The 19,692-nt window shown below is 41.7% G+C and overlaps 1 protein-coding gene across 1 annotated transcript in view; it reads right to left on the reverse strand.

The window, feature by feature from the left end:
* Nucleotides 1–3,217: 3,217 nt before the first annotated feature.
* WDR7 (WD repeat domain 7) overlaps nucleotides 3,218–19,692 on the reverse strand; it is a 390,669-nt gene continuing 374,194 nt past the window's right edge. Inside the window, exons 26-27 of the mRNA XM_070743517.1 lie at nucleotides 18,928–19,032; nucleotides 3,218–4,708 (exon numbers count right to left, since the gene is read on the reverse strand). Of these exons, the coding sequence (XP_070599618.1) occupies nucleotides 4,505–4,708; nucleotides 18,928–19,032 (309 nt within the window). The 3' untranslated portion in view covers nucleotides 3,218–4,504. The remainder of the gene's footprint in view (nucleotides 4,709–18,927; nucleotides 19,033–19,692) is intronic.

The following is a 19,692-nucleotide window of genomic DNA, read 5'->3' on the forward strand; positions in this document are numbered from 1 at the left end:
TTCAGTTCTTCATCTGTTCTTGAAATCAAGCAAACAAAACCATTTACATTCATTTGCCATCAAGTGTTAAGTCCATTCAGGGAGAGCTGAAGATAGCCTTATTTACAATGGGGCTCATGCAAACAGTGCTAAGTAGGATGGTGAAAATTAGAATGCAAGCACAATTTAGTGTTATTTCAGAGAAATTACCCAATTACGCCGTTTCTATCCGGACAGCAAATAATCAGGGGAATCATGCAGTTTCTTAGAGGCAGACATTTTAATCAGTTACCATACACTGCGACTTCAGTAGTGACAACATTTTCATACAGGTGTCTCATCATGTCATCTTTTGCTTGTAAACTGCCAATGAAGCCACGCACGTTGCTACATTTACAAGGACAAATCCAAATACAGTACTAAACAAATCAATAAAACACTAAAAGCTTACACTGGAATGACAATACAAATTTTACTGCAGTGCTGAAAGATCTAGGCTATGATGAAATTTACAGGGAGGGCTGAGTCAGTCCCTCCCGTGCAGATTTGCATAAGGGGGGATCGGAAGGGAATTAAGAAGCCTTGGCAAAAATCCACACAGTGCTACTCCATAGCATAGCACCGTTCGTTTCCGTGAAAGGAGTCACGGAAGACTCCTGCGCCAGGCCAATTGGATTCTTCAAGTAACCAGTACATAAATATTGATTCTCCCGTTAAATTACTCCTTTGTATAGGCCAGATTTTCTATTGGTTTTGTTTGAACAGGCATAATGTATCGTGTAACGCATCAGCCGAAGACGCAGCTCCAAGAGTTCATCCCTCCCACGCTACTGTAATATTCAAAATAGGTTTAGATCCTTCACAACAGCAAATGGTGTCTTGTGTGGGTAAAAGCAGGTGGATCTATTTTTTCCCCATCACATATTAAAATTCTTTGTTCAGAAAAACAAGACACGGTAAAATAACAGGAAGACTTTCAAGGCCAATCATCACATTTGGGAACAAGATATCCTCCGTTCAAAATAAAGATGGAATTCTGTTGAAATAGTGCAGGATAACTGAAAAGGTTTGCTCTCCTTTTGTATAGCACAGTGTAGTATATTTGGAATATCTAAACTGGGCTTCCATGTTATAAATGCAGAGAGCCTGTAGTCTTTCAAAACGGGAGTCATTTGCTTTGTGAAAGCCTGGATCCTAATGCATAATATACAAGGGACACCCAGAATGTAATGCACCGATTTTTTTTTCTCAGGTTACAGTAATGGTACAAATGCGAAACTTTACATATACATTATTTCAATTGTCAGGAGTGAGTGCGTAAATTTTGCGTTTTCTTCAGACAGATAGCGTAGCTGCAGAAGTGTTTCGAAATGGCGTCTGTAAGTGATGTACGTTACAAGCAGCGTGTTGTCATTGAATTTCTCGCTGGGGAGAAAGAAACTGTTGGGAACATTCACAAACGTTGGTGTACGGTTTATGGAGAATCTGCAGTCGACAGAAGTACGGTTAGTCGCTGCTTAGACCATTAGAAGACGGTTCGGCAGAGCTCCAAGATTTGCCGCCAGAACAAGGGGTGGTACCGACAGGGCATACACGCCCTTGTGTCTCGCTGGAGGAAGGCCATAGAACAGGGCAGAGATTACATGTAAAAATAGGAAGAAACATCATTCTTTCGTGTGTGTAAGTTTCATTGTGTTCAGTAAATAATTGTTGAAGAAAAATGTGGTGCATTACTTTATGGGCGACCCTTGCATTTATCTTTTCTCCCTAGGTCACAGATAGTTGCAAGGAAATTCATAGTATCATATCGTTGGTAACTTTTATACCAAGGGTGTCAAATTGGTGGCCCACGGGCCAGATGCATCACACAAGGGCCACACCCACTCCAGCTCCCCGAATGGGAAAAATGGCCCGAAATGTCACACGATGGCAAAGTGACATCACAAGTTTGACACCTGTGTTTTGAAAGGAAACCAGAAAACCTCCATACTGGAGTGAGCTTTTTAATAGGCAACCTTCAGATTACTATAACATAGGTATCTGCCCTTAGTAGGCCTACACTAATAACAGGCCCCAAGTGCCTGCAAACAATTTAGCTACAACTCCCACAATCCTTTGCTTCTGGGATGATGGCAGCTAGAAATCCAAGCATCCAGGGAGATTGGAGTTTCCCCGCTGAGATGCAACAAGTACCATTATGCAAATAGCTTATTAAATTTGGAACGCTGCCTCTCCAATTTGCCTTATTGCTCGGAAATGGTCTCTGCAGAGTCTTGTTTAATTCAGGAAATATTAGCCAACCTTGCAATAAGGAATCCTTTATTTTCCTTATGCATCATTCCATACAAATAAATGGGACCCCCTAGACTGCAGGAATCAATGTGGGGGAAAAAGAATGTGTGGGTAACAAAAGAAATTATACCCAATAAAAAAAGTTATCTAACAGGGAGTACCCCAAAATATCATTCGCTGTACCGTTTATGCCGTCATTGTAATAGAATTCAAAAATGGTGTACATTGCTATGTATTCTGGGGAAAGTGCTCATAATCAGGTACACACATGATATGTTTTTTTAACCACCTCCCCTCAAAAAACTGAAAATTTACAACTGAATTTATTTCCACCGAATCATAAGTCAATAGCACAAAGTCACAGTGCTGTAAAACATTCCGAACAATTTCTTACTGTTTTTTTAAAATTTGTAACTATGGTTGATATAATGTTAGTTACATATATGGTATTGAACAGGTCACTAAACTGTCTGATGATAATCTCAACGTATGCAAAGCACCAGGAATGTTTCAGTGCTATTCAGGAAGGCAAAGATGATGGACAACATTCATTTCTGGGGAGATGATACAGATGCTGTGCTCCAAAATAAATGCATCCAGTTGTCCTTCTTGATTCTTCATCCTTTGATTTTCACAATCAAATTTTCCACAGGCGCCATTTTTGCTAAATTTATCAGCATGTACTAAGAGCATATTCTCTGTATTCTCATATTCAAGTCTAGAAGTACATGTATACTATACATATAGTATGTTCAACACACCAGCATTTCAATAAAATATTTTCTACATTTCCCCCCCTCTGCTCTATAAAGAAAGGGTAGATGGGAGACAGAAAACGTTTTACAGAAAAAAAAATATATATAAGACATGGGAGATATGTGAAATCTAATCAGCGTATTATGATTTTTTTTTTGATTAAGGATAACACTTGAAATGGACCCGAAGGTTAACTTTTCTTCATATTTCTTGCAATAATAATAAAGATATGTTTTATCAAATAATTCTGTCATAAATCTCTTTCCTCTGATTAATCCAAATTATATAAGTTTGCAGGATCATAATTAGTGACATATTTATGTCACAATGGAGTTTGATGTGAAGAGAAAGCTGTGGAAGAGCTTATTTGTTGATACATAGATATGATATTGATACATATAATAGCAGCAAAGAAAATATCAATGTCCCAATTATCTCTTTCACGGTTTTGTGTAAATTTTCATTGAAGAAAATAATAATAATCTGGGGGTATTCTTTCTCCCCAACCTAAAAAACACAAAATCGCCTTTTCGCTAATGGGAATATGCCATTGTTTCCATCTTGATTAGAAATTATACAAAGAAAATGATTTCTTCTTTTCTGTACATTTTCTTACAAAACCCCAAACCTGAAATATATAATGGGTCTTTAATGCCATTAACCAGTGATTTCAGTAGGCATCTCAGATTCTTGATATTATATAGGTGCTGTGTGACACTCCCCCTTTTTCCCCCAGGTAAAAAAAGGCCAAGAGTGTGTATGGGATCTTTCCTTAATCAATCCTATCAGAATTTCAGAAATGAACAGAGCATTCTGACTCCAAGATCTTCAAAGGACTTGGAAGTATTTCTGTGTAAACACATAAGCTTTGGTAAACATGACATTTCAAAACACTTCGAAGGATGTTTTTTCTCCATTTAGGCTCTGAGGATTTTAACATTCTCGGAATAGTGAGATTCAGACCAGCTTTAAATATTGTGAAGTGGTTTTCTTTTCCAAAGTCAGCAGAATCAAGATTCTCACCAATCAAGCCAGACTCAAGTTACATTCTCAAAGTCCTGGATTCTTTTTCCCATCCTCACCTTGCAAGATGTTCTAATTGCTGATTGGGTCCGCATTTCTCTAAAGTTAAAAGATCTCTTGGTAACTTTAAGATACGTGGACTTCAACTCCCAGAATTCTCTAGCCAGCTGGCTGGGGAATTCTGGGAGTTGAAGCCCAGGCATCTTAACATTGCCAAAGGTGAGAAACGCTGCTCTAAAGGAATGCTCAAGCAATACTCCGCTCTGCAGAAGCAAGCAGAACATTTATTGTCTGGCCAATCCTGGTCCATAAACCTTTGGGTATTTAACACCTCCAATATTAAGATCATAAAGAGGGAGAATCAATTTACAAGAACTTTCAAAACACAATTGTATTTAGAACTGGGGTTGGGTGGGTGGGGGGGGAGAAAGACCCTCTTCCACACACCCTGACTTTACACCACAAATCGATGTTCTTTGCCATCATGGGCCATAAGGATAAGATTGCGGTTTGAAGTCCAGATAAGCCTGACCAGTTTGAGGGCCGTATGTGAACCTGGAGATGCAGGTTGGACAGGAGGCACCTGGTAGGTTTTAATACAACGGAGCTGCGGCGCAGAATTCAGCATCCCGATGCTTCCCAACAGAGAGGTGTTCATCTGGCATTGAGACAAAGGGGAGAAAAACAACAACAAGTCAATCGACACTGAAATCCATCGATTTGCCTTATGAAGGAATACAGATAGTCCTCGCCTTAAGACCATTCATTTGATGCCCGTTTGGACAGGACTGGGAAAAGAACGGTTTATTTATTTTATTTTATTTATTATTTTATTTTATTCTATTCTATTCTATTCTATTCTAATTTATTTATTTACTTACTTACTTACTTACTTACTTACTTACTTACTTACTTACTTACTTTATTTTATTTTATTTTATTTTATTTATTGGATTTGTATGCCGCCCCTCTCCGCAGACTCGGGGCGGCTAACAACAATGGTAAAAGACAATATGTAACAATCCAATTTAATAAAACAACTGAAAACCCTAATTATAAAAAACCAAACATATACACAAGCATACCATGCATAACTTGTAATGGCCTAGGGGAAGAAATATCTTAACTCCCCCATGCCTGGCGACAAAGGTGGGTCTTGAGTAGTTTGCGAAAGACAAGGAGGGTGGGGGCCATTCTAATCTCTGGGGGGAGTTGATTCCAGAGGGCCGGGGCTGCCACAGAGAAGGCTCTTCCACTGGGCCTCGCCAAACGACATTGTTTGGTCGACGGGACCTGGAGAAGGCCAACTCTGTGTGACCTTATCGGCCGCTGGGATTTATTCATTTATTTATTGGATTTGTATGCCTCCCCTCTCCGTGGACTCGGGGCGGCTAACAACAGTGATAAAACAACATGTGACAATCCAATAGTAAAACAATTAAAAACCCTTATTATAAAACCAAACATACATACAAAACATACCATGCATAAATTGTAAAGGCCTAAGGGGGAAAGAATCTCAAAGAATCTGACGGCAGAGGTGGGTTTTAAGAAGCTTACGAAAGGCGAGGAGGGTGGGGGCAATTCTAATCTCTGGGGGGAGTTGGTTCCAGAGGGTTAGGGCCGCCACAGAGAAGGCTCTTCCCCTGGGTCCCGCCAAACGACATTGTTTAGTTGACGGGACCCGGAGAAGGCCCACTCTGTGGGACCTAACTGGTTGCTGGGATTCATGCAGTTTATGACCTGTCCTCACATATACGACTGTCACAAGGTCACTTGGTCACATAATCAATATCTGAGCAACTTGGCAACTGGCAGGATCATCTGATTACCATTAATTACCATATTTTCCGGAGTACAGTGGTACCTCTACTTAAAAACTTAACTCTTTCCGTGACCAGGTTCTTAAGTAGAAAAGTTTGTAAATAGAAGCAATTTTTTCCAAAGGAATCAATGTAAAAGCAAATAATGCGTGCAAACCCATTAGGAAAGAATGAAAAGCTCGGAATTTGGGTGGGAGGGGGAGGAGGAGGAAGAAGAGGAGGACAGTCGCTGCCGAAGGAAGAAGGGGAGTGGAGGGGAATCAAAAAAATCCAAAACTTTAAGGCTTTTTTTAAAAAAAGAGGGACTCTGAGGGGTGAGGAGGGGCACATGCCTCCCATACACCTGGCGTGAGGCTGCCTCCCATATACTGTGCCAGAGAGAGAAACCTAGGGGGAATGGCAGGAAACTGGCCGGTCCTTCGTGCTGCTCTCAGGTTTCCTGGGAATCTTTTCCGGGCTCAGGTTCTTAAGTAGAAAATGGTTCTTAAGAAGAGTCAAAAAAAATCTTGAACACCCGGTTCTTATCTAGAAAAGGTCTTAAGTAGAGGCCTTCTTAGGTAGAGGGACCACTGTATAAGATACACCTTAGTTTTGGGGGAGGAAAATAGGGAAAAGAATCTGCTTATCAGATATTCATCTGGCAAGCGTCCTTAGCCTGGTCAGCTTCAGAAGATTATTTTATCCCCTGGTTAAGGGCTTTAAAAAAACCTTATTCAGAGAGAGTAACAACGAAAGAGCTTGCAAGCCAGTAACAGCTGGGAAAATCATTAGCATCTGATTAGCACTGGAAAGACACATTTGAAGCAAGTAGAGCAATGAAAAAACACCCCTACAAAGTCAGGGTTTGGAAAACATTCTTCGCAGAGAGTAACAATGAAAGAGCTTGCAAGACAAGAGCTGGGAAGATCGTTAGTACCTAGTTAGGGCTGGAAAAAAAAGCTTCAAAAAAGAAGAAGAAGAGAGGCTACATTCAGAGTATAAGACACATCTGAATTTTCAGCCTCTTTCAGGGAGGAAAAAGGTATTTATTTTATTTATTTATTGAATTTGTATGCTGCCCCTTTCCGGAGACTCGGGGCGGCTAACAGCAATAACAAGACAACATATAACAATAATCCAATACTAAAAACAATTAAAAACCCATTATAATAAAAACCAAACATACCTACAGACATACCATGCATAAAATTGGAAAGACCTAGGGGGAAAGAGTATCTCAATTCCCCCATGCCTGGCGGCAGAGGTGGGTTTTAAGTAGCTTACGAAAGGCAAGGAGGATGGGGGCAATTCTAATCTCTGGTTGGGAGTTGGTTCCAGAGGGCCGGGGCTGTTACAGAGAAGGTTCTTCCCCTGGGTCCCGCCAAGCGACATTGTTTAGTTGACGGGACCCGGAGAAGACCCACTCTGTGGGACCTAACTGGTCGCTGGGATTCGTGCAGCAGAAGGCGGCCCCTGAGATAATCTGGTCTAGTGCCATGAAGGGCTTTATAGGTCATAACCAACAGTTTGAATTGTGACCGGAAACTGATCGGCAACCAATGCAGACTGCGGAGTGTTGGTGTAACATGGGCATATTTGGAAAAGCCCATGATAGCTCTCGCAGCTGCATTCTGCACGATCTGAAGTTTCCAAACACTTTTCAAAGGTAGCCCCATGTAGAGAGCATTACAGTAGTCGAGCCTCGAGGTGATGAGGGCATGAGTGACTGTGAGCAGTGAGTCCCGGTCCAAATAGGGTTGCAACTGGTGCACCAGGCTTATACTCCGAAAAGTACGGTAGTCCTTTCCAAGAGTGGTTCTCTCAAAGTCAATGTGGGAAGTCAGACTTGATGATTCACATCAACCACGGCAAAAAAGAGGAAGCAATAGACTCCATCCCAGGTTTGGATAGACCAGGTTGCCCTGGTATACCGGACTCACAAGAAAATTAAAGCAATTAAAGAAAATTGAGCCACTTGCCTAATCTGTTCTCATACTGAACTTTGTGGGTTCGGTACAAAACGGTGCTCCTCAACAAATATGCTGTCTATCACTTGTACCTTTTGTGGTTATTCAAATAATTTGACTTAATCAACTGAAAAAGAGTCCAAGCACCTATTTGAAAACTTATCTTGGTCGGTAAGCCACCCAGTCATATGACCTTTAAGCCATCCCTGGTCACATGGTTGTCAAGCCACTCCCACCTGCTCACATGGCTGGCAAGCCACTCCTACCGGGTCACATGACCATCAAGCCACACCCACAAAATAATTCACGCTCACAGTGTGACAGTAAAAATTTTGGCAGCCCATCATTGTGTTCTGTCCTTCTGTAAAGATCACCTTATAGTTTGAGTTAATTCATGTTTCGCCAATAAATGGTGTCTTAGATCCTGAAACTCAGGAGCCTTTTTCGCAAATATTCTTGATGAGGCTGCCACATCAACCTCATTTGCCCTCTTCAGCTAGGCTGTGGTTGTTGTTGTTTTTTTTGAGGGAAATCCATAAAGACAATTTAATTACAGCTTCCCCTAGATAGCTACAATTTCTAAGGCCATTTCACACTCTATTTAGGAGTTCAATTTTTACCTCATTCACCCTGAAAAGTGGTAGCGGCTTGTGTTAATTTTTTTATCAGAGAAGATCCGACATTCGTGGAGGTCTTAATGGGAAAGGGGCATGTTTCAATCATTTTGTTGAAAGTTCGCCACCACAAACACACCAAACAATCTCCCCCTCCCTCCCTCCCTCTCTGTATGTGTGTGTGTGTGTGTGTGTGTGTGTGTGAGAGAGAGACAGACCTCTGCAATTGGGTCACGTGGTTCTGGCTTTTCATTTTGCCTCCTTTAAGGTCAGCGGGTAGACAAATAGTTACTGACAAGTGAATACATCTCATCCCATCTTTCTAATCAAACGACTAATGTAACCTTCTGGCATTTCTCCAAATATGAGCTGATCAGTGGATAATGGGGGGTTGAGGGTAATATTTTTTTTTTGTACTTTCTATGGGTAGGCAGAACTTTTGCCACAATTTTTTTTAAGAGGGTTATTTTGGTAATGGGAAAATGAAGACTGGACTTTAGAGAGAAAGTATTTAGTATTTAGAAAGTATTAGTGCAGTCAGGAGGTAGGGAAAGCAGGTAGGATGCTTGGCTGCATAGCTAGAGGTATAACAAGCAGGAAGAGGAAGATTGTGATCCCACTATATAGAGTGCTGGTGAGACCCCATTTGGAATACTGTGTTCAGTTCTGGAGACCTCACCTACAAAAAGATATTGACAAAATTGAACAGGTCCAAAGACGGGCTACAAGAATGGCGGAAGGTCTTAAGCATAAAACGTATCAGGAAAGACTTAATGAACTCAATCTGTATAGTCTGGAGGACAGAAGGAAAAGGGGGGACATGATCGAAACATTTCAATATGTTAAAGGGTTAAATAAGGTCCAGGAGGGAAGTGTTTTTAATAGGAAAGTGAACACAAGAACAAGGAGACACAATCTGTAGTTAGTTGGGGGAAAGATCAAAAGCAACATGAGAAAATATTATTTTACTGAAAGAGTAGTAGATCCTTGGAACAAACTTCCAGCAGACGTGGTTGATAAATCCATAGTAACTGAATTTAAACATGCCTGGGATAAACATATATCCATCCTAAGATAAAATACAGAAAATAGTATAAGGGCAGACTAGATGGACCATGAGGTCTTTTTCTGCCGTCAGAATTCTATGTTTCTATGTATTGCTGATAGAGGGGGAGTCTGTGGATAAGAGAGATCTTCTCTTTTGAGTTTTTGGAGAATATTAGACAACTTGTGACCCCCCCTGCTCCTTGGCTCGTCATTTCCGATTCCAGATTCCACAAAGACAGAGTTTCAAATGTACGTGAAATGTTCTTCAAAATTCAGGCAGATAATTCGGGGATGTATCTGTCTTGAAAGAACTGTATATATAGAGCACAGTCAAACATTAGGAGCTGACCACAGAAAATATTTTATGACATTTTGTAATCTGTCATGAAATGTTTTGTGATAATTTTTATACCATACAATACTTCATTTATTTATTTATTCATTCATTCATTCATTCATTCATTCATTAATTAAATTTGTATGCTGCCCCTCTCCGTAGACTCGGGGTGGCTCAAAGCAGTGATAGAAACAATGTACAATACAAATCTAATAATATGAGGTTAAAAACCCATAATTTAAAAAACATGCACACAACACACCATACATAAATTATATAGGCCTGGGGAAGATATTTCAGTTTCCCCATGCCTGACGGCAGAGGTGGGTTTTAAGGAGTTTACGAAAGGCAAGGAGGGTGGGGGCAATTCTAATCTCAGGGGGGAGCTGGTTCCAGAGGGCCGGGGCCGCCACAGAGAAGGCTCTTCCCCTGGGACCCACCAGACGACATTGTTTAGTCGACGGGACCCAGAGAAGGCCAACTCTGTGGGACCTAATCGGTCGCTGGGATTCGTGCGGCAGAAGGCGGCCCCGGAGATATTCTGGTCCGATGCCATGAAGGGCTTTATAGGTCAAAACCAACACTTTGAATTGTGACCGGAAATTGATCGGCAACCAATGCAGACACAGTCAAACATTAGGAGCTGACCACAGAAAATATTTTATGACATTTTGTAATACGTCATGAAATGTTTTGTGATAATTTTTATACCATACAATATTTTCCCCATAAAGGTCAGTTGCTGGCCAATCAAGCACCCACACCAGCAGATGACATGTCTTCCCAAATCAAGACAGACTGTGGAAACTTCACACTGGAAACTTCACGACTCTGGGGGCCCTTCATGGCTGCAGCGAGGTATGAGGACCGAGGCAGTCCCGTAGGTAGTTTGGGCTTTAGGGCTTTGAAGGTAATAACCAACACCTTGAATTGTATTTGGAGACCGACTGGCAACCAATGCAGCTTGCGTGAAGATGGAGTAATATGGGCATACCTTGGTACACCCGTTATTGCAAGCGCCGCTGCATTCTGCACCAGCTGAAGTCTCTGAACGCTCTTCAAGGGTAGCCCCATGTAATTCAATTCATACATTATTTCAAAATAAATGCAGCATTTTGAAATGCAATGGGAATGAGAGGAAGCATTAAGAGGCAGCAGTTTTCTTCTCTCTGTGTCGGTCCCCTAAGCGAAAACCTCCAGGAAACAGGCTCTTAAATTCTAACTGGAGCTTCCAATTCACTTCCTAACTGCCCTATTTAGACCACTTGGTTATGTAGGTGATGTGCTTGTGCAAAGAAATGAAGCGGCAGTCCCGAATGGTTCCTTTAATCAGCTAAACTCATTAGGTGTGGAAACCTTCCTAAGACCAGATGGGATGGCAGAGTCAGCTGTGCGCCTGAGATTTTGACACATGGAAACCATGTCATGCTCTGGGTCGTTTTTAAGATGCGCTGCTGCCGATATCATGTTCAGAATCCTGATCAGTGTAACAGAGAAGCCATTACTTACTTACTTTCTCCCCCACCCCCTCTTCCTGGTCCTTCTGAACAACGAAAGGGTGTCAGAGAATGTAAATCTCTCGCAGGGAGCATGCAAGCCCCACTGACATTTTCACAATTTAAATCATCTTGAGTAATAACCCTTTTAAGATGACTAATGTTACTGATTTTTTTGCATTAATAGCAGTGCTGAATAGACCCACTGGAGGGAAAGGTGGAATCGCTAGTACACAAGACTACATTTTTAAATAAATGTAACAGGCTGGCTATGGTTAACTCCTTCTGTTTAAGCCAGTGATTTTCAACCTTTTTTGAGCCGCGGCACATTTTTTACATTTACGAAACCCTGGGGCACACCACCAACCAAAATGACACAAAATGACACCCGAAGACACTCTCCTCTCTTTATCCATCCCTGTCTCCTCCCAACCCTTGTGTGTGTGTGTGTGTGTGCGTGTGTATATACATACTTTTGAACCATTTCCAAAAACAGGTGAGGGCTGGGTTTTTTTCTCTCTTATTCTTTGGGTGCTTTTTATCATATGCTTTAAATCAAGAGTCACTTCTCTCTCTCTTTTGTTTCTCTCTCTTTCCTCTCATTCTCTGTCTCAATCATTTTCTCATTTCTCTTTTTTCCTCCCCTTTTTGCTCATTTCTCTCTCTCTCTCTCCCTTCCTCTCCTTTTCTCTCTCTCTCTTGCTTGCTTTCTCTCTCTTTCTCTCTCTCTTGCCTTCTTTCTCTCTCACTCTTGCTTTCCCTCTCTTTCTCTCTTTGCTTTCTCTCTCACTCTTGCTTTCTCTCTCTTTCTCTCTTTGCTTTCTCTCTCTCTTGCTTTCTTTCTCTTTCTTTCTCTCTCTCTTTCTCACTCTCACTCTCTCAACAAAAAGTTGCGAGACCGGAACCTGAGCTTCCTTCTTCGTGGCACACCTGACCATGTCTCGCGGCACAATAGTGTGCCACGGCACACTGGTTGAAAAACACTGGTTTAAGCTACTGTTAAAAAAACCCCAACGCATTGCATCTCCCACCGAACAGAATTGCTAAGATGTACCCAAATACCTCCCCAAATTGTTGGAAATGCAAAAACGAAATAGGTTCTTATTATCATCAATGGTGGACATGCAATAAAGTCCGGATATATTGGAGAATGATAGAAAAAATGATAAAAGAGATTACATCATATGAAATAGAAAAATCCCCTGAATTTTATCTTGTAGGCATAGCTAAACAGAAATATAAGAAAGATATTTCTTTTCTGGTTGTACATATTTTAACAGCCGCTAGGATAGTTTATGCACAAAATTGGAAAGGGGAAGATATCCCCCAAAAAGAGGATGTAATTAAAAAAATATTGGATTGTGCAGAGATGGATATGATGACGAGAAGGCTGAATGATCAAGAAGAATCTGACTTTTACATTGTTTGGGATAAACTTTATATATGGATAGATAAGAATAAGTTGAAAACAAGGTAAAGAAAATGGTATGAATATAATTAAATGTTATTGACATTTTTTGCTCTTGTTAGTGTTGTTGGTTTCTTTTTTTTTTACCAATTTAATTTTATTTTTAATAGAATATATAAACAAAGTTCTTCTTTTCAATTAGAATATTAGTCTGATTTAAAGACTTAAGACTTTATCCTTTTTTCTGTATTAAAAATTGACTTCAAGAAAAGAGGGGTAATTGTAACCCCTAATATGTGTTTAAATGTTTGTAAGTCTGTATGTCTTTTTTATTCAAAATCAATAAAGTTTATTAAAAACAAAAACAAAAACCCAACGCATCAAGGGAGGGAAAATATATTCACACGGTTTATTGTATATGTCGAAAGACATGTCTGCATTGAAGCAGGGTTGCTGTGGCCACTCCCCCTGGTAATCTTAGATGATCATGTAAAACATTTCAATCAATAAGCTTGATTGCTTCCTAGATCTTCTCGCGCAACCGAACTAAATACATGCAAGTGATGGAAGAGCATTTTCGCCGTCCTTATTCATGGCTTCCTAAATAACACACTCTGCGATGACAGGCGATAAATTCAATACTCTTAACGATGCACGGTTATCATCAAATTAATGTAGAAAGTAATAGTAAATTAAAATTATGTACTAGCTGTTAGTTACGGGGATACTGAATCCAGGTTAGCAATAATTCTGCCGCTGCAGTTTTTCCCTTCATTGAGCCATCTACCTACAAAGGCAGGCATTCGAAACAAAAGGCACCATTTCATTTAAGGGTGCCCCTCTTCAATTTCTGGGTTTATTTATTTATTTATTTATTGGATTTGTATGCCGCCCCTCTCCGCAGACTCAGGGCGGCTAACAACAATGCTAAAAAACAACATGTAACAATCCAATTTAATAAAACAACTAAAAACCCTTATTATAAAAACCAAACATACACACAAACATACCATACATAACTTGTAATGGCCTAGGGGAAGGAATATCCTAACTCCCTCATGCCTGGCGACAAAGGTGGGTCTTGAGTAATTTGCGAAAGACAAGGAGGGTGGGGGCCGTTCTAATCTCTGGGGGGAGTTGATTCCAGAGCGCTGGGGCCGCCACAGAGAAGGCTCTTCCCCTGGGGCCCGCCAAACGGCATTGTTTGGTCGACGGGACCCGGAGAAGGCCAACTCTGTGGGACCTTATCGGCCGCTGGGATTCGTGCGGTAGAAGGCGGTTCCGGATGTATTCTGGCCCAATGTCATGTAGGGCTTTAAAGGTCATGATAGCTCAATGGTTAAAGCAGGGGTGAAATCCAGCCGGTTCTGGAGAACCGGTAGTGGAAATTTTGAATAGTTCGGAGAACCGGCAAATACCACCTCTGGCTGGCTCCAGAGTAGGGAGGGAATGGAGATTTTGCAGTATCCTTCCCTTGCCACACCCACCAAGCCATGCCCATCAAGCCACATCAAACGACGCCCACAGAACTGGTAGTAAAAAAACATTGAGTTTGTCAATTGGATCGCTAACAGCATGGGTTCGAGGCCTCACTGTCATACGATGGGGTGAGCTCTTGTTACTTGCCCCAGCTCCTATCCACCTAGCAGTTCGAAAGCATGCAAATGCAAGTAGATAAATACAACTTTGGCCGGACAATAATAGCATTCTAGGCTCCTTTGGCGTATGGCCATGCTGAGCACTTGAAATTGTTTTCAGGCAATGCTTGCTCCAGGGGTGGGTTATTTTTACCTTTTGCATCGTGACATTTCATTCCTTTGTGTGATTTTAGTTCCGTGCATGCTCAGAGGGATGTCTCAGCTGAAAAAGTGCCAAAAATTACAAAAATATATGGCAGCGGGCACGGACTAGCTCAGACAGCACCAGAGTTATCACACCAAAGTTACATCATCAGGGGGCCACTACCGGAGTGCCCGCACCAGACTGCATCGGAAGGAACCCACCCCTGGCTTCCTCCCTTGGCCAACAAATGGAGATGATCACCACGCCCAAAAGCTGGAGCCAGATATGACTGGTGGGGAAACCTTTACCTTTATGTTGTGTAATCTTCATTGATTTAAGATGCTGTGTAGGGGAGCATCCTGAGATATGATGGGCTATCCATCATTTTGTTTGGGACTATGTTCTTCCATGATTCAGGTTTTAGATGACGGCACTACATTTATACCATATGTTTAGTTAAAACGCTTAGTCCATTGAATATTCCAAAGATGCTTTTTTTCAAGAGGCAATTGGATTTTCTGGTTTTTCTTTGAAGATGTTTCACTTCTCACATTATTATTATTATTATTATCATCATCATCATCATCATTATCATCATCATCATCATCATCATCATCATCATCATCATCATCATCATTTAGATTTGTATGCCGCCCCTTTCTGAGGACTCGGAGCGGCTCACAGCAACAATAAATACAATAGAATACAAATCCAATATAAACTATATTAAAAACCCATTATTATTAAAAACTAGCAATTCTAAAAAAATCACACCAATCTCATACGTTGAGTCAGGAAAGGTGAGGGGAGAAATTAATCCCCCCATGTCTGGCGGTATAGATGGGTCTTCAACATCTTACGGAAGGCAAGGAAGGTGGGGGCAATTCGAATCTCAGGGGGGAGTTGATTCCAGAGGGCCGGGGCCGCCACAGAGAAGGCTCTTCCCCTAGGCCCTGCCAGACGACATTGTTTAGTCAACAGGACCCGGAGAAGGCCAACTTCGTGGGATCTAATCGGCCGCTGGTATTCGTGTGGCAGAAGGCAGTCCCGTGGGTATTATGGAGGCAACTGGACTTTCTGGTTTTTCTTTGAAAATGTTTTGCTTCTCACCCAAGAAGCTTCTTCAGCTCTGGCAGGATGGTGGGGAAAAGAAGTCAGAGCTGAAGAAGCATCTTGGATGAGAAGTGAAACATTTTCAAAGAAAAACCAGAAAGTCCAGTTACCTCCTGAAATAACACCTTTGGAACAACCATGACCTGGATGACAGAGAATCTCCATAGCGTTGGTTATGACCTATAAAGTGTTGGTTATGACCTATAAAGCCCTTCATGGCATTGGACCAGAATATCTCCGGGACCGCCTTCTGCCGCACGAATCCCAGCGACCGATTAGGCCCCACAGAGTTGGCCTTCTCCGGGTCCCGTCGACTAAACAATGTCGTTTGGCGGGTCCCAGGGGAAGAGCCTTCTCTGTGGCGGCCCCGACCCTCTGGAACCAGCTCCCCCCTGAGATTAGAACTGCCCTCACCCTCCTTGCCTTTCGTAAACTCCTTAAAACCCACCTCTGTAGTCAGGTATGGGGGAACTGAGATAACTTCCCAGGCCTATATTGTTTATGTATGGTATGTTGTGTGTATGTTTTTTAAATTATGGGGTTTTAGTTTTAATTATTAGATTTGTACTGTACATTGTTTTTCTATTACTGTTCTGAGTTGCCCCGAGTCTACGGAGAGGGGCAGCATACAAATTAAATAAAGTAAGTAAGTAAGTAAGTAAGTAAGTAAGTAGGTAGGTAGGTAGGTAGGTAGGTAGATAAATAAATAAATAGATAAATAGACCAATGATGATGAAACATTTTGGGTTTGCGTGCCAAAAGGGTGTGTGTGCATGCGCCAACAGGCATGAACGTGCCCATACCCATTCCTTCCCCCCCCATGCACACCCCTATTCGCACTGCCCCCTGCGCATGCGTAAAATCCACCCCCACGCATGCACACAGGACTCGCTGAAGTCTGGGGTGGTAAAAAAAATGGGCAAATGGGCAAACCGGAAGTTCAGAAAAACAGACCTCTGGTTTGCCCACTGTGCTATTTTTCGCCCTCCAGAGGCTTCAAGGAAACTTCACTGATCACTCCGGAGTCCGGAATCGTTTTTCCCAAGGCTGAGAATCAGCTGGCTAGAGCACACATGGGCGCTGGAGCTGACATAGGGCAATGCCTCGCGTGGCCTCCGATATAGCTCCGCAAGCCACCTGTGGCACACATGACACAGGTTCATCATTACTGCCATAGACAGTCCATTGAATCACTGACCCATGCTCTTGGCACAACTCGAAGCAGAACTGCCCTCTGCTTCAAAGAAGTGAAGCCCCATTCATGGGATGCAGGCAGCACATGAAACCAAGTTCCCTCTGGTTCATGGAAACACCTTTCTTCACAGAACCGGTCCCTAGTACCCAAAAGGATGGAGGTCACTGACCTATACCATCAGTTTAGGGGATTGGCACAGAATAGACTCAAATTAAGGCTCAGATTTACCTACAGTAATTCATTGCATTGGCAGTTCTGTGTTAGCAAAAACTTCAGAAGAGAAGGATTTAGGGGTAGTGATTTCTGACAGTCTCAAAATGGGTGAACAGTGAAGTCAGGCGGTAGGGAAAGCAAGTAGGATGCTTGGCTGCATAGCTAGAGGTATAACAAGCAGGAAGAGGGAGATTGTGATCCCGCTATATAGAGTGCTGGTGAGACCACATTTGGAATACTGTGTTCAGTTCTGGAGACCTCACCTACAAAAAGATATTGACAAAATTGAACGGGTCCAAAGACGGGCTACAAGAATGGTGGAAGGTCTTAAGCATAAAACGTATCAGGAAAGACTTAATGAACTCAATCTGTATAGTCTGGAGGACAGAAGGAAAAGGGGGGACATGATCGAAACATTTAAATATGTTAAAGGGTTAAATAAGGTCCAGGAGGGAAATGTTTTTAACAGGAAAGTGAACACAAGAACAAGGGGACACAATCTGAAGTTAGTTGGGGGAAAGATCAAAAGCAACATGAGAAAATATTATTTTACTGAAAGAGTAGTAGACCCTTGGAACAAACTCCCAGCAGACGTGGTTGGTAAATCCACAGTAACTGAATTTAAACATGCCTGGGATACACATATATCCATCCTAAGATAAAATACAGAAAATAGTATAAGGGCAGACTAGATGGATCATGAGGTCTTTTACTGCCGTCAGTCTTCTATGTTTCTATGTTTCTATGGGATGAAGTTTGACCAATCTCTTCACCCAGTTTATCTCATAGCATTCTTATGGAGAGGACAGGGGGAAGAGAGGACTTAATTTACTATAGATAGTCCTTGATTTACAATAGTTCATTTAGTGACCGTTTGAAGTTAAACCGCACAGAAAAAAGTGACTTATCACCGTTTCCCACACTTATGACCACTGCAGCATCCCCATGGTCTCCTGACCAAAATTCAAACACTCACCAGCTGTTTCACAATTTATGACGGTTGCAGACTCCTGGAGTCACCTGATCACGCTGTGCGACTTTCGGACAAACAAATCAATTGGCAAGCTGGATTCACTTCACAACTGTGTTACTAATTTAACACCTGCAGTCATTCACTTAGCAGCTGTGACAAGAAAGACCACCAAATGGAGCAAAATTCACTTAGCAACAAACTGCTGGGGCTCAATTGTGGTCATTAAGTCAAGGACCACCACTAGAACAAACCATCACCTCGAGGCTCGACTACTGTAATGCTCTCTACATGGGGCTACCTTTGAAAAGTGTTCGGAAACTTCAGATCGTGCAGAATGCAGCTGCGAGAGCAATCATGGGCTTCCCTAAATATGCCCATGTTACACCAACACTCCGCAGTCTGCATTGGTTGCCGATCAGTTTCCGGTCACAATTCAAAGTGTTGGTTATGACCTATGAAGCCCTTCATGGCACCGGACCAGATTATCTCAGGGACCGCCTTCTGCTACACAAATCCCAGCGACCAGTTAGGTCCCACAGAGTTGGCCTTCTCCGGGTCCCGTCAACTAAACAATGTCACTTGGCGAGACCCAGGGGAAGAGCCTTCTCTGTGGCGGCCCCGGCCCTCTGGAACCAACTCCCCCCAGAGATTAGAATTGCTCCCACCCTCCTTGCCTTTTGTAAGCTTCTTAAAACCCACCTCTGCTGCCAGGCATGGGGGAATTGAGATACTCTTTCCCCCTAGGCCTTTACAATTTTATGCATGGTATGTCTGTATGTATGTTTGGTTTTACAATAAGGGTTTTTCACTGTTTTAATATTGGATTGTCATATGCTGTTTACTACTGTTGTTGGCCGCCCCGAGTCTACGGAGAGGGGCGGCATACAAATCCAATCCAATCCAATCAAATCAAAACTATCTGGGACTTACCTGCCAGAAGGAAATGTGACTATCAGTGTTGGAGTAAGTGGCAAGATACCGACCATCGGGTGCAAAAGCCACGGCTGTTATTGCGCCTTTATGACCATGAATTGTCTAAATAAACAATAAGAAAGAAAAGCACGAGAATTAGCATTTGGTGTCATATAAAGCATTACACAAAGGTAGTCTTAGCTTGATACACAATTTCTAAATTGTCTTCAGAGTGGGACGGCACATAAATCCAAATAAAAAAAAAAAAAAAAAAATACTCTTCAAATGACTGAAAGCTGTGCTGATTATTTTACACAGGGTGTCCAGGGGCATTTTGAAATTCCCTGATATTTCCCTCACATTTCCCTGTAACTTGTGATCTGGTTAAAACGCTGTCGTAGATGACGTCATACCAAACGGCTAAGCCGCAGAGAAATATCGGTAGCTGAGGAAGCAAGTTGTTGCCACAGTTATGCTCATTTTTGCTTGACTCGATCCGTTTTTTTTCTTTTACATGATATTTCCCTGACTTTTAAACATTTTATTTTATTTTTTTTAATTATTATTATTATTATTATTATTTTTTCAAATATAACATAAAAAAAAAGACATACACAGAAACATACACATACAACATTTGGGAAATAAAAGTTTCCCCACTTTTTAGGTGTTCGATCAGAGAATTTTACTTCATTCACAAAGTATTAATTTTTGAATTCTTTTATTCGACGTGTTGCTTTGCTTGAATTTTTATTTATTACTTTGTTGCTCTTTCCTTTAACC

This window comes from Erythrolamprus reginae, chromosome 2, assembly GCF_031021105.1.
Source record: "Erythrolamprus reginae isolate rEryReg1 chromosome 2, rEryReg1.hap1, whole genome shotgun sequence".
Lineage (NCBI taxonomy): Eukaryota > Metazoa > Chordata > Lepidosauria > Squamata > Dipsadidae > Erythrolamprus > Erythrolamprus reginae.